This window comes from Cnephaeus nilssonii (assembly GCF_951640355.1).
Source record: "Cnephaeus nilssonii genome assembly, chromosome: 5".
NCBI lineage: Eukaryota > Metazoa > Chordata > Mammalia > Chiroptera > Vespertilionidae > Cnephaeus > Cnephaeus nilssonii.
Genome location: NC_137076.1, coordinates 90,800,662 through 90,814,354, shown reverse-complemented (window position 1 = coordinate 90,814,354; position 13,693 = coordinate 90,800,662). Strand labels below are relative to the sequence as shown.

General features: G+C 42.9%; 1 protein-coding gene across 4 annotated transcripts in view; it reads right to left on the bottom strand.

Annotated features, from left to right (window-relative positions):
- Window positions 1-274: 274 nt before the first annotated feature.
- The window catches only part of GRIA1 (glutamate ionotropic receptor AMPA type subunit 1), a gene marked incomplete at both ends in the record, with an annotated part of 282,453 nt that continues 269,034 nt past the window's right edge, over window positions 275-13,693 (bottom strand). For all 4 annotated transcript variants that reach the window (XM_079773354.1, XM_079773353.1, XM_079773355.1 and 1 more), the window contains 2 exons: window positions 275-478; window positions 6,724-6,858. In XM_079773354.1, coding sequence (XP_079629480.1) covers window positions 275-478; window positions 6,724-6,858 — 339 coding nt within the window. The remainder of the gene's footprint in view (window positions 479-6,723; window positions 6,859-13,693) is intronic.

The following is a 13,693-nucleotide window of genomic DNA, read 5'->3' as shown; positions in this document are numbered from 1 at the left end:
GGCTCTTTTAGATAGGGTTGTTTCCCCTTATTGCAGTGCAGTGTGATTTATCATCCTTACTTAGCAATGGAAAAGGGTGAAAGAACATCAAAAAAGGAAAAGGGATAGCAGAATGGTTTTCAGTTCTTCAGGAAAATCTGTTGAATCCTCCTCCTTGTGGTCATAGTGGTTGGTGGCGGTTTGCGTTTCATTTTGTTGTTTTTGGCACTGAAGGGCTTGGGATGGGGTTGGAGGAGCCCGAGCCTGCTCCCCGAGGGGTCTCCATCTGTTCCAGTTATAATCCTGTGGCTCCCAAGGGCATCCCTGAACTGTGACTCATGCAGGGAATTGATTGCATGGACTTGGGGAAGTCATGGCTGACCACTCGGCCATTCTCTCCACTACCACCACCACCACTGGCTCCTGCCCCACTGTTTCGGGGGAGTGTCGATGTCCGTATGGCTTCATTGATGGATTGCTGTGGGATCAAACAGAAACCCTTTTCAGGAGGACCATGGGGTTCTTCCCCAGGTCCTTGGCAATGATTGGCAAGGAGAAAGAGTCAACACTGGACTTAAAATGTCACCCCTATCCGTTTACCCATCCAACCCCCTTCCTATTCTGTAATGCTAATTTTGACTTCCCATGACCTCACAAAACTGTTGCACGGCTCTGGAAATGTCTGATCCCCTGTCTGGACCTTAAGTTCTCTGTTTAATGAGGTTTGCTGGATTGGGTGATCTCTAAGATCCTTTCTGGTTCTTATATTCTGTGTTTTCTAAAGGTGGAATAGTTCTATGGTTGTATTGATGATAATGTAGCAACATGAACCAAATGGAAAAGCTCTGGAAATGAGGTTTAGAAAACTTGGATTTTAGTTCTAGTTCTGACATCAACTATTCATGTGACCCTGTGCATATCTCCTTACCTCTCTAGACCATTTAAATCTCCAGGTTTATGAAATATGATTATCTATGTACCTACAGGCTTTTATTAGCAAGAGTGATGCCACTATGTGAACAATTATTTAAAATGTTAAAAATTAAGGCTGTTATTGTTGGATTAAAATAAAAAACTTTCTCTGATTTACTTCAGGGAAAATGCTATCCTACTGCTGACAGCATGTGTTAAGGGAATGTAGGACTTAGTTGAGTAATACAATAGGCAAAATGTAATTGCAAAGGGGCATGTGCTAAAGAAAACGTGAATGCATTGCAAGGATCATTATCTGTCAAATGCTTCACATCAGCACATATCACCTGCAATTCCAGGTTGACTTCAGATCAGTGCTAATAAGCTTTGTGATTTCTAGATTATTGGAATTCTAGATATGAAAAGGACTCCAATAATCACCCAAAGATCAGATGAGTTAGGGGGAATGTTCAAGAACACAATATGGGGTTAAAAACCATATCCTACTAGACAAGAGGAAGGGTTCTGTTCTGAGTTCCTTTGGAGAAAGAAACTTCATGATATGAATTCCAAACCCGTATTTCTTCCTCTCACTCTAAATTCCCATTAAATTATCCTCATAGAATTTTTGAGGTGGGGCTTTTTTTTTTTTTGGTGGGAATCAACATAAAGAAGAATTATCTATAAGTTGAGAGGATTCTTTCTTGAAGGCCAACCCTACTCATCCTGTATTCGATTCTCACATTTTTCTTGAAGCCATCCTAGACTGTACCAGCAAGTGCTAGACTCCCTCACCTTAGTACTCATACATTATGCATTCTCTTGTAACAGTTATGCTTCAGGTATGTAAGTTTCATATTCTTTAAGGGAGCTATCTGGAGAGAGGCAAGGGCCAAATCTTTTCATTCCTTAACTATCTCCCAGAGTGTCCAGCGTATAGTAAGATGCTTAATCGATATTCTTGAATTTTGTCTAAGAAAACCCAACCATTTAGGATCCTTCTTAAAAATTGTATGGCTTTCTCCTTTGCATATCATTATATTCTAGTGGCCCGAGAAGAGTGTCTACCTACTTTGGCCAGACTGACTAACCAGGGCAGTTTTGACACAATTTTTGTTCTTTCTGCAATACTTAGTTGGGAATATCTTCTTATTACTGGCAATTCTGTCAATGTTTTTCAATGTTATTTCTTTTTAAAATCAACAATTCAGACAAATTTGCCCCATATGATGTTCCACCCACACTGGTTTTGTCTCTTCCTCAAACCCTCAGAGTTGATTTGTTTATATTCTGTCTTGGTTGTCCTCCACTGAAGAGGAAGTTTGGATTGCACTCTTCTAAGTCAAGGCCAAATAAATACCACTGTAATGCTCTATGGGGGAAATGTGAAATGAAAACATGAAGAATTAATGGTTACTTATTCTCACCTAAAAATGTTGAAAAGAAAATAACGTTGTATGTGTCTGTAAAATATGAAAACGTCTATAGGTTAACTTGAAATGTCTATCTCCTATTATTTTTTCTCTGTCTCATCCCTTTAATTAAAAACAAAAAGTTTAAAGTTCATTCTAATGACCTTGGGCTTTGTTTCTGAAAAGGTCTCACACATTCCCATTGATGTTGGTGGTACTTGTTCAATTTATCTTAAAGGAAGAGATTGGTGGCACAGTCAGCATTGCTGTCTATCAAAGTGTAAGAGAACATAGCCCAACATGTAGTTAAAACCCTCTAACGTCATGTCATTGAGCATTGGTTTTCAAGGAAGCTGAGGCTTTTCAGAGGTCCGTTACTCCATACATCTATTGGTGGTGGGTACTGCCTGATAACTGATTTCCTTTTTAACACTTTTATGGATCTCAGGAGAAGAGATGAAGAGAGCCCAAACTTTGGAGTGGAAAGCAGTGCTAAAAATGACTAGCTCACTAGTTCAAACTTGGCTGCACATTGGAATCACTTGGGGAATTTTGGAAAACAACAATAAACAACAATATTGAAGCCTGAGACCTAATCCCAAAGATGTTGACTTGATAGGGTAGTGTGTGGCCTGGATATCTTGAGTTTTAAAAACTCCCCAGGTGATTCAATTATATAAGCAAGGTTGATATACACTGATCTAGGTAATTTCATTCACTTTATAGAGAAACTGAGGACTTATGACTGACTTGCTTAAGCTTACAGTTATGGGGTCTAGTGCCTTTTAACTATGGTTCTTCTGCCCCCACCCCCCCCCCCGCCCCTCCGCCCCCCCCCGCCCCCGTAGGTGGGAGTGAGGCAGCGGAGATGGGTGGGAGCTTCGCTCAGGTTGCAGGAAGCCCTATTCTTGCAGGAGTATTCCTGCAATGGGCGGCTAGTCTGTCATAAGCAGAAGCAGTTTGCCTTGGGGAAATGTGGTTTTCCCTTGTCCAGTTTTGACATACCAGGTGTTTTTAAATGTCATCCTTAGAGATATTGTTTTGAAATTGATACTCAGTGAGAAAAGGGTGAGTGAAAAGTTCAAAGTTGGCTCTTCGGAGACTCATTTCATTTCTCTAACAGTGATTGCATCCCAACTTCTCAGCTGCTTGTTTTCTAAGAAAAGTCTGCCCAGGCTCCACACGTCATAGAGCACCCTAATAAAAGCTCAAACCTCAGTAATGACCTTATCCTAGCACGTGTGCTAAGAGCCAGAGTGACCGCCTGCTGGGATGGATGAACCCTCACCCTTCCAGCATTACCAGGTCTCTCAGCTGCTCATTAATTCCACAGAAATGTGCAAAGCCTCAATTGTGGTGGCTTAAACATGGCCTGGGTTAGTATAGCCACATGCAATTATGAAAGGTCAGCAGCTTTCTGGGGGTGGGAGAGCTGGGGGTTATTTTCCTTTGGGAGCAGCTAAGAATTCAGGTTCTGGTCTATTTTACAGGCAGAGGGAAAAAGTGGAGGATGTGAGAAGTGGAGAATCCAATTTGGAGTTTGTCTTAGGTTACAATTTGCTGCTTTATGACAATTTAAATTAGACACAACTGTTCTGGTTGCCCGAATCCGTCTCTGAGTTCCCAACTCTTATATTTTTTCTCTTCCCTCAGTCTTACTGTATCCTGGTCACCCTGGTCTTATTCTGATTTCTGGGCAAGAGTTCTGGTGTTTGGGTCTCTCACACTTGTGCAGTGTTTCCTGGCAACTCTCTTTCCATGAATTTCTTTCATACTTCAGATGTTAAACATTGCTTTCTCAAGGAAGCCTTTCTGACCTGCCCAGCCACCATTCCCTGATCACAACTTGACTGCACTGGGCATTTTTCTTTGTAACACTCATTGGATACGTGTATTTGCTTATTTTCTGTCTTCTTCATCAATTCTCTCAGTGTCCTGAGAGCAGACACTGTGTCTGTTTTGTTCCCAACTGCATCACCAATGCTGAGCAATGACTAGCATATTGTTATTATGGAGGGCTTACTATGGTCCAGACATATTGCCAAGCTCTTTATGTCCATTTTTTCATATAATCGTCACAATAATTTTATGAGGTATGAACTACCACTAGCTCCATTTTACAGAAAATGAGGATCAAAGAGCTATTGAAACTTATCTAAGATGACACAGTTAATAAATAGAGCAAGTGGGATTATATTCAGACATTCAGATTCCAGAGCCTGTGCTTTAGACCATTATACTGCACTGTGTCCTAAGGGAGCAGAGAGAAAGGGCTGCTGTGATGGGTACTGGGCAATCCCAAACCCAGTGGTTTGGATTATGGTCCATGGGAGGATTTTGGTGAGTTATAAAGGCTGCAGCTCACCTAACTCTTCTCCTGTTCCCCTTGTTGCCTCTTGAGTGGCCTTTCGTCACTTTGAAGGTAAGTTAGGGGAGTCTTTATGTTCTGGATGTAATAGGCAAAGGAAGCTTTGTGTAGGTTCTAGGAGACCTTGTTGTGTTTAGCCAAACCCTTTGGAAATCTAGACTAGGTTTAGGGTCTAAGGCCCATGCTTTTGCTATGTTTTGTTCTTGAACCTGGTAGTGGGTGAATTGGTCAAAGGTAGGATTAAGGGGTTTCTAGGACCTTCGACCAAATACTATCACACTGCCATCCCTTAACTGTTCCTGTCATTATATCTTAGGAAAGTCACCTTTTGAATGCGCCCTATGGGGCAGAAGATAGGAAAAGCTTGTGTAAAGGCACATGGGTGGAAAGCATAGGTGGGTAGCTGGAGTATGGCGTATGTAAGGAGAGCAGATTGCCTGGGAAGGGAAACTAGGATGGAGCCATGACATGGAAATGCTGAATGCCAGGACAGAAGGCCCTCCTCCCCAAACTTACAGTTTCTGTGTACAGAACTGAATACAGAGTTTCCAAACAAGGGAAATAAATGTCCAGCAACACCTTCTCTAAGAATGATCTTAGAGATATGTGTAGGGCTGATGGCAGAAGTCTATGGTCGTGGTTTAATAGTGGGTGTGCTGAGCTTGGTAGCACTTGCATATTGTAAAATGGGCACCTTAGGGTGCATTCTAGGTGAGTCAACCCTACCAATGAATCTTTTTAGTCTAGTCAACAGTCTAGGGTACATAGCTCAGAGTGACGATGCTTGTCTCTATTTCTTTTGGTTTGAATCCTACTTGAGCTCCCTCTTAAATTCTGCCTCTTCCTGGAAGACTTCTCTAATTTCTTTTTCCTCTATATTGCTATAGGCCTTCCTATCTATACCATAGGTTGCTTCTCTGAGTAATTTTTCTGTGTCAGTTTTTGTTGAAGGTGCTGAAGGCCACAGGTTGCATCTAAGTCCTCTCTGTCTCCTCAGGATGTCTTGCTCATGGTTTTATTCCCATTATTACCACTTCTATAAATATTTTCTTATTGAAGCTAAATGATGAAATGTGAGGGGCCTTGAAGGTCATGTAATCCAACTCCCTTTGTATACTTCAGTCTATATTCTTGCTAAGAGTTATTTAGCCTCTACTTGTATGCCTCCAGTTATGGGGTGCATGCTACTTATTGGGACAGTCCATCCCATTTCTGGACAACTCTGAAAGAAAGTAGATCTCTCTTATTGTACTAACATAGCTTTTGATCATTAGTTCTTGTACACTTTCGGATCCCACAGAACTAGTTTGTTTTCTTTCCCACTTGAAAAGTCTTCAGATTTTTACAGGTAATTCTCATATCTTCCATAATTCTTCTCTTCTCCAGTTAGTTGCCTTCAGCTATATTTGATGTGGTTTGGGGTTATCTAGTGCATCTTTTTTAGCCTTTTCTGTGCATGATGTTCTTTGCCAAAGCTTGTCTTACAATGTAGTAGCTAAGAAAAGACCTAATTCACCAAGCATGACAAGATCATCCATTTTGCAGAGGGTGGACACCCTCTCCCCTATATTGGGAGCTACATTTCTATTAATGCAAGCTCATCAAGAATCTACCTTAGTAGCCATCACTCTTGCCTCATGCTGTGTTCACTGTCCACTTCAACTCTTAACTTTTAATCTCACTATCCCATCTTTGGCTGAAGTAGTTATTTTCTTGGGCTTTATGTTTACTGTTTTCTTCCCTTCCCTTCCCTTCCCCTTCCCTTCCCTCCCTCCCTCCCTCCCTCCCTCCCTCCCTCCCTCCCTCCCTCCCTCCCTCCCTCCCTTGCTCCCTCCCTCTTCCCTCGCTCCCTCCCTTCCTTTCTTCCTCCCTTCCCTTCCTTCCCTTCCTTCCCCCTTTCCCTGTCACCTTCCTCATAGCAGCTTTCTGCACCCTGTCTTGGGCTGACCTCAACCTCCTGTCACTCCCACCCTTTCTAATAGAGAGAATCTCAGGAAACACAGCTGTGTAATACAACAGGTTAGGGGAAAAGGCCTGGGAAGACGATGCCACCTTCATCCGCTTGGACTCGCTACGGGATTTGTAGCAGAACTCGATTAAGGCAACCAGCATGGCTAGTCCAAGTCCTCCAATCAGGATGTAGAACACGCCCGCCACATTGCTGAGGCTCAGAGCGCTTGTCTTGTCCTAGGAAGAGGAGAAGGGAAAGGGGGGAGGGGAACAGAGTAAAGTGAGCAGAGAGACTAGAGACCATCTAAGTAACAATATTTTACACGCATACACTCAACCCCATCACCCTCTTTAATATTCATAATAGTAGGAAAGGCTTTTTATTCACTGACAGAGTATTAAACATTCCCCAGAAAAATGTGTGTATGTGTGTTTATAACAATTTTCCAAGCATCCATGAATATGTTTAATTTATAATTACATTCCACCCCCCCCCCCATGCCTGATCTGCGGGAGGGGTGATGCCACAAGAAATTTAGGGCAGCTTCTATAAGATCTGTACCTTTGAGTTTACCCCATTCTTTCAGAAAATTGTTCCTTAATTTTCAGCTCAGTTTCTGTGCTCTATCCCTTCTGTTGCTCAGCAACACATTTGCCTTGCTTATTATGTCTCTGGGCATTTTTCTGTGAGTTGGTACTTAAAATGAACTTTCCCTTATATGTGCATTTGATTTCAATTTAATAAGACAGTTATTGTACATATAATAAAAGATCTACCAATGTATACATTTAACTTACTGCTTTGAGTTCTAATTTAGGGAAAAAACTGGGGGCTTGGAATAGTAAAAAGGCGGTGAAGTAGAAATATGGCTCTATTAAATCCTAATAATTATGCTTAATTAGTGTCATTTTTATGTTGGAGGTGCTTTCTAAAAACCACTGTAGACAGACTCAGGTGGCTGAATTTAGAAATCTGTTGCCTGAGGTAAAAGATCTTGCACTGGCTTTGGATGAGGGTCATGGAGCAAGATGCATAATTTCTAAGGGCTTGAGGATAAGTACCTATGTCCAATAGGGGGTGACATAGCTTGCTTTGTGGAGCCCAAGAAAGGTGGGGACTGAGGGGACAACACCTTCCCAAATGGTGAGAACAATCAAACAAAACTGGTGGCTCAGGGAGAGAGGAATCTGGGTGAAATTCTTGACACAGGCAAGAGAACATCTTTAAGTCCTGAAAGAATACCCATCCCCAGATGTCATGATGGCTCTACCACCTTTGCTTATAGTGTTTGCTCAGGTACAAGTTTCTCATTGAAGTACATAAAATGCACACCCCAGATGGCACAGACATATACCACAATTGGTTGGTTGGTGGCACTGGGTAGATATAGCTTTTACATCTCTTTTTGTGTGTGTGTGGTTTTTTTTGTTTTGTTTTTTTCAAGTGGGGATGTAGATGAGTCACACAAAGGGTGAACTGTCTTGCCCTAGGGACTCCTTTGACATCTGCCAATTAGAATCTGGGCATGTGGAAAGGGGTCTGTTGCTGACCAAGTCATTTACTTCTCCCCTAGTTCACTTGGTGCATTGTACAGGATTCAGCAGGGCTGATCTAGGGGACTGCAGCTGGCAAATAGCAGCATGTCTTCCTTCCCCAGAAGAATCCTAATCCAGCAGAGTTATCTAAAGCACACCCCTTTGGAGTCTTCCTATATTGGTAAAGCAGATGTCCCTTGAATATGGGTTACACTTGGAAAGGCATATTCTGGCTTTGGAAGAAGTGGAAATGGTTATTCAAAGGAGTAGAATTTCGGGGAGGAACCAAGATGGCGGTATAGGTAAACACCTAAACTGCTGCCTCGCACAACAATTTCAAAACTACAACTAAAAGACAGAACGGACATCATCCAGAACCACAGGAAAGCTGGCTGAGTGGAAATTCTACAACTATAAGGAAAGAGGAAAACACACGGAGAATCAGAGAAGCTGCAAAGTACTGAGGTACGGAGACACGCACGCAGAGAGGAAGGGCAGCTGAGTGCCTGGCTGGCGTTCTCTGGCGGGAGAGGGAAGGAAGCCCCCGACTGCACTGAACCCCAGTTCCGACTGCACTGAACCCCAGTTCCGGGCGAAACGCCGTGGACCCAGACTCATACGGGGGGAGTCTGAACTGTAAGGTAGAGAGAAAGGCACACGGAGACTTGGAGACTCGGGGAAGCTGCGGTGGGTAGGGGTCTGGAGACGTGTCACAAGCTCTCCCTAGCAGAAGGGAATTGGAAGCTCCTGACTGCACTGAACACCAGTTCTGAATGCACTGAATCCCAGTTCCAGGCAAGCCTGGGGGAATCTGGACTGTCAGGCGGAAACTCAGGGGAGCTGCGGAAGGCAGAGGTCTATAGGTGCGCGTGCAAGGGCAGTGCTGACGGGAAGCCAAGACTGTCTGCTCAGCCCTGAGACTCTGCCCCATCCAAGCTGAGTACAGAGGCTTTTGCAATTTTGTAAGTCTGGTCCTATAAGGCTATCTCCAGCACAGGTCTCCTGGCGTAGACACAGCTGATACACATAGCCAATTGGCCTGGAGGTCAATTCCTCCCAGTGATACCAACAACAATCAAGACTTAACTACAACAAGGCTGTACACACAGACCACAAAGGGGTGCACCAAGAGTGTCCACCTAAGGTGACTGGGGAGGCTTACCCACTGGGCCATATAGGAAACCTAGCACACAAAGCTACCCTACCAACTCAGGGAAGCAGAGAAAATGCGGAGACAAAATAACAGATCACAAACGAAAGAAATGGAGGAAAATAAACGATGATATAGAATTCAAAACCACGGTTATAAGGTTTTTCAAGAATTTCCTAGAAAAGGCCGATAAATTTAGCCAGACCCTTGAGGATATGAAAAAGGACCAACTAGAAATTAAACATACACTGACTGAAATAAAAAATATTATACAGAGACCCAACAGCAGACTAGAGGAACGCAAGAATCAAGTAAAAGATTTGAAATACAAAGAAGCAAAAAACACTCAACCGGAAAAGCAAAAAGAAAAAAGAATCCAAAAAGTTGAAGATAGTGTAAGAAGCCTCTGGGACAACTTCAAGCGTACCAATATCAGAATATGGGGGTGCCAGAAGAAGAGAGAGAGAGCAAGATACTAAAAACCTATTTGAAGAAATAATGACTGAAAACTTCCCCCACCTGGTGAAAGAAATAGACTTACAAGTACAGGAAGCACACAGAACCCAAAACAAAAGGAATCCAAAGAGGACCACACCAAGACACATCATAATTAAAATGCCAAGAGCAAAAGACATAGAGAGAATATTAAAAGCAGCAAGAGAAAAACAGTTAATTACCTACAAGGGAGCACCCATACGATTGTCAGCTGATTTCTCAACAGAAACTATGCAGGCCAGATGGGAGTGGCAAGAAATATTCAAAGTGATGAATAGCAAGAACCTACAACCAAGATTACTCTACTCAGCAAAGTTATCATTCAGAATGGAAGGTCAGATAAAGAGCTTCACAGATAAGAAAAAGCTAAAGGAGTTCATCACCACCAAACCAGTATTATATGAAATGCTGAAAGGTATTCTTTAAGAAGAGGAAGAAGAAAAAAGTAAAGGTAAAAATTATGAACAACAAATACATATCTATCACAAGTGAACCCAAAAATCAAGTGAATTAAAAATCTGAGGAACAGAATAAACTGGTGAATATAATAGAATCATGGGCATAGAAAGGGAGTGGACTGATAATTCTCAGGGGTAAAGGGGTATGGGGGGTACAGGAAGAGACTGGACAAAAATTGTACACCTATGGATGAGGACAGTGGGGGGGAGGTAAGGGCAGAGGGTGGGGTGGGAACCGGATGGAGGGGAGCTATGGGGGGAAAAAGGAGAAATTATTGTAATAAACTGAACAATAAAGATTTACTAAATTAAAAAACAAAACAAAACAAAAAAAAAAACAAACAAAGGAGTAGAATTTCATCTGCTCTGGTATAATGGTCTGATAAAGGAAATGTGCAAAAATGAGTATCGTGCTTTGTTCAAGAGCTGGTTGAACAAGCAAATCCCACATGGCATGACATTTTAGAACACTCAAAATATCTCCATGTTTGTTGTTCAGGAGGTTTGTAATTCTGCTTCTGGATAGTAATTTAGAGTCCTTGGAGTAATCATGGTTAGCAGAAGTTCCCATAAAACTTTTCTGTGTGGATAGGGCTAGGGTTGTGGTAGGGACACATGTTAATGTATTATCAGCTCACACCTTAGAAAGGAAGTGTAGTGACAATGATGCTCAGAGGGAGTGGATGAAGAACAGGCCTGTGGGAAGGTGGCAGACAAAAGGCTAAGGAAAAGAAAAAGTCCTACTGACTTCACAAGCTGACCAGCCTTTCATTAGCTGAAGTACAACATGCATCTCTGGATCACCAAGGCTCTTTCTGTTTCCTTCCTGATGGTCTTTTCAAGTTCACCTTGGTGTGGATAGCCTTCAAGGATAAGAGAGTGGTGGGCATCTTCTTTTGTTACTATTCTTAGAAAAAACACACAAAAAAACTAAGAGAGCATCTGCCTTCCTGGCTGTAGAAGGTGGAGTGTCCACTTCTGGTATATCTGAGAAGGAAGTAGGGCTAGATATTCACATGGAAGTGGAGTTTGAGGGCATAGTCTATATAACTGCAGAAGGAGGAAGGCCCAATGACTGAGCATTTACTTATGTCTGGATATGGCGAACATCCCTCACTCCCGAAGGAGGTCTCTGGCCCATGGAGACCAGTGTATGTATGTGTGTGTGTGTGTGTGTGTGTGTGTGTGTGTGTGTGTGTGTGTGTGTGTCGGCGGGGGGGCACATCACATACAAACAAAGGAGTAAAGTAGATGGTATTGGGACTACCACATCTTGTAGAACACACAGTGCCATTGATCCTTCTTTTTTGTTTTTAAATATTTTTATTGATTTCAGCGAGGAAGGGAGAGGGAGAAAGAGATAGAAACATCAATGATGAGGGAGAATCATTGATTGGCTGCCTCCTGCTTGCCCCCTACTGGGGATCAAGCCCGCAACCCAGCACCATGCCCTAAAGGGGAATCGAACCTGGGACCCCTCAGTCCGCAGGCAGATGCTCTATCTAATAAGCCAAACCAGTTAGGGATTGATCCTTCTTTATGCCAACTCAGTTCTGTAGTAGCAGGGGTCAGAGAAGACTCTGGAATGAACAGGGCACCTGAGTCCTATCACCACCAATATCAGAAGGCAAACTTAGATTAGCACAATTGTCCAAATTTGACACAATTTGATAGGGTGTGGAATGAAGGGCTGGTGTTGGTGTCATCTTAGCCCATATGGTTGAGGAGTTTACATGTAAATATGGTTTTATGATGTCGCTTATGTGTGCCATTAGCTTTTTGATAGCACCGAATTCTTTCAAAGAAGGCCCCAGGCCCTGGTACTCTGTTAATTTGCCCTTATTGACTCTCTTTGACTCATTCAGTTGGAATATGATGAGGTATTTTAAGAGATAAACAACAATCCCTTTTATTTGAGGACCAGACCTCTGATTCCTCCTCTAGTCCATCGTGTTCCTACAAGAGGGTACTTCCTCACAGACTTTAATATAAATAGCTATATTCATGCTTCACAGGTAGGTTACAAGCTTCCCAGCTATGACCAGGGAAAGGGGAAAGATGGAATTTGAATCTTCTGAGCACCCCTCTGGTGAACCACATTTATCAACCATCCCATAGCAGCTGCATTCCCCAAAGCCAGGCAGCTTGTTGGTGGGAGTGAAAAAGTCACAACTTGTCTTCCACCAGGAGGGGGGAAAGAGAATGACAGTACTGAGAAGAATGACAGGTGAAAAGAAAAACAAAAATTGTATCTTCAGAATTGTTGGGCTTGTTGTTATGGTGATGAGCCCCCCTTTCATCTGTTCTCCTTAACCTGTTTTCTTATTTGCTGCTTCTGTCACATGGAAGGAGATTATTTTCTTTTTCATATTTTTTCTGTGCTCTTCCCACATAATGGGGGACTGTCCCAGACTCCCTCTGTGTTTCTGAGCCAACATCCCTCCCAAGAATGTGTGTCTGTTGTGAGTCTTTGTGAGGAGGTTTGAGCCAGGCCTGAGGCAGATAAACTTGGAGGTTTTGAAATGACTTATGTAGAAAGTTTTAGGGAGAAGTCAAGGCCTTTGGCCATAACACATCCCCGCACAGAGACTGTGCTTCTGCTTAACCTAAGGCCTGCTAAATAAGGACCAAGTTTCAGGGTTCTCCAAATGCTTCCATTCCTTCTTATCTTCCTGGTGAGAGTGTGAACTCCTACATAGCAAAGGCTGCAACTAATACTCCTCTCTACATTCCACAGGATTTCTACACATTTTCTGATATGTGTACAACTAGAGTTTTAGGGGCCGCTGCAAGCCTTCCACCTGCTAACTCTGGAGCCAGACTTTGCCTTTCAGGGCCATGAGGAAAGCCCAGCCCCTCTGCCATCTATTAACCTGTCTGCTATAATGGGCTTTCTCTTGTGCTTTTCCAACACTTAATGGTTTGGGCAATGAGCCATTTTTCTGATGATTGGTTAGTTCCTGGGAGTGAAGATTGAGCGGCTGGCTAGGCTCACTCTCTAGCTAGGATCAAAGTGAGGAAGCTATGGGAAGGTGGATTTGATTCAACTAAAGGAAGACCTTTCCACTGTCCAAACATGGAATGCCCTGCCATGGACATGGTGAGTTCCTCAAACATGAAGGTATTCAGGAAGAAGCTGACGAGGTCATCTAAGGGATTCAAGCACTGGACAGAGAGTTATACCAAGTGACTTTTGACATTTGTCCCAACTCCAAGAGATTCGAGTCATCTAAGGAGTTCCTAGAGGGCCGGGGATCATGCCTTTTATAAATTCTCCCTAGAGACTAACTTCTTTAGGGGATGCAAAAAAGGAACTCATGTTAATTGGCAACTTCTGCTGTTCCATTTCCAATCTAGGCCAGTTCCCTAGCCTGCATATTTTCCCCAAGAGCAGCACAGGATGAAAATTGGCCCATTGTACTAATAATTGGCA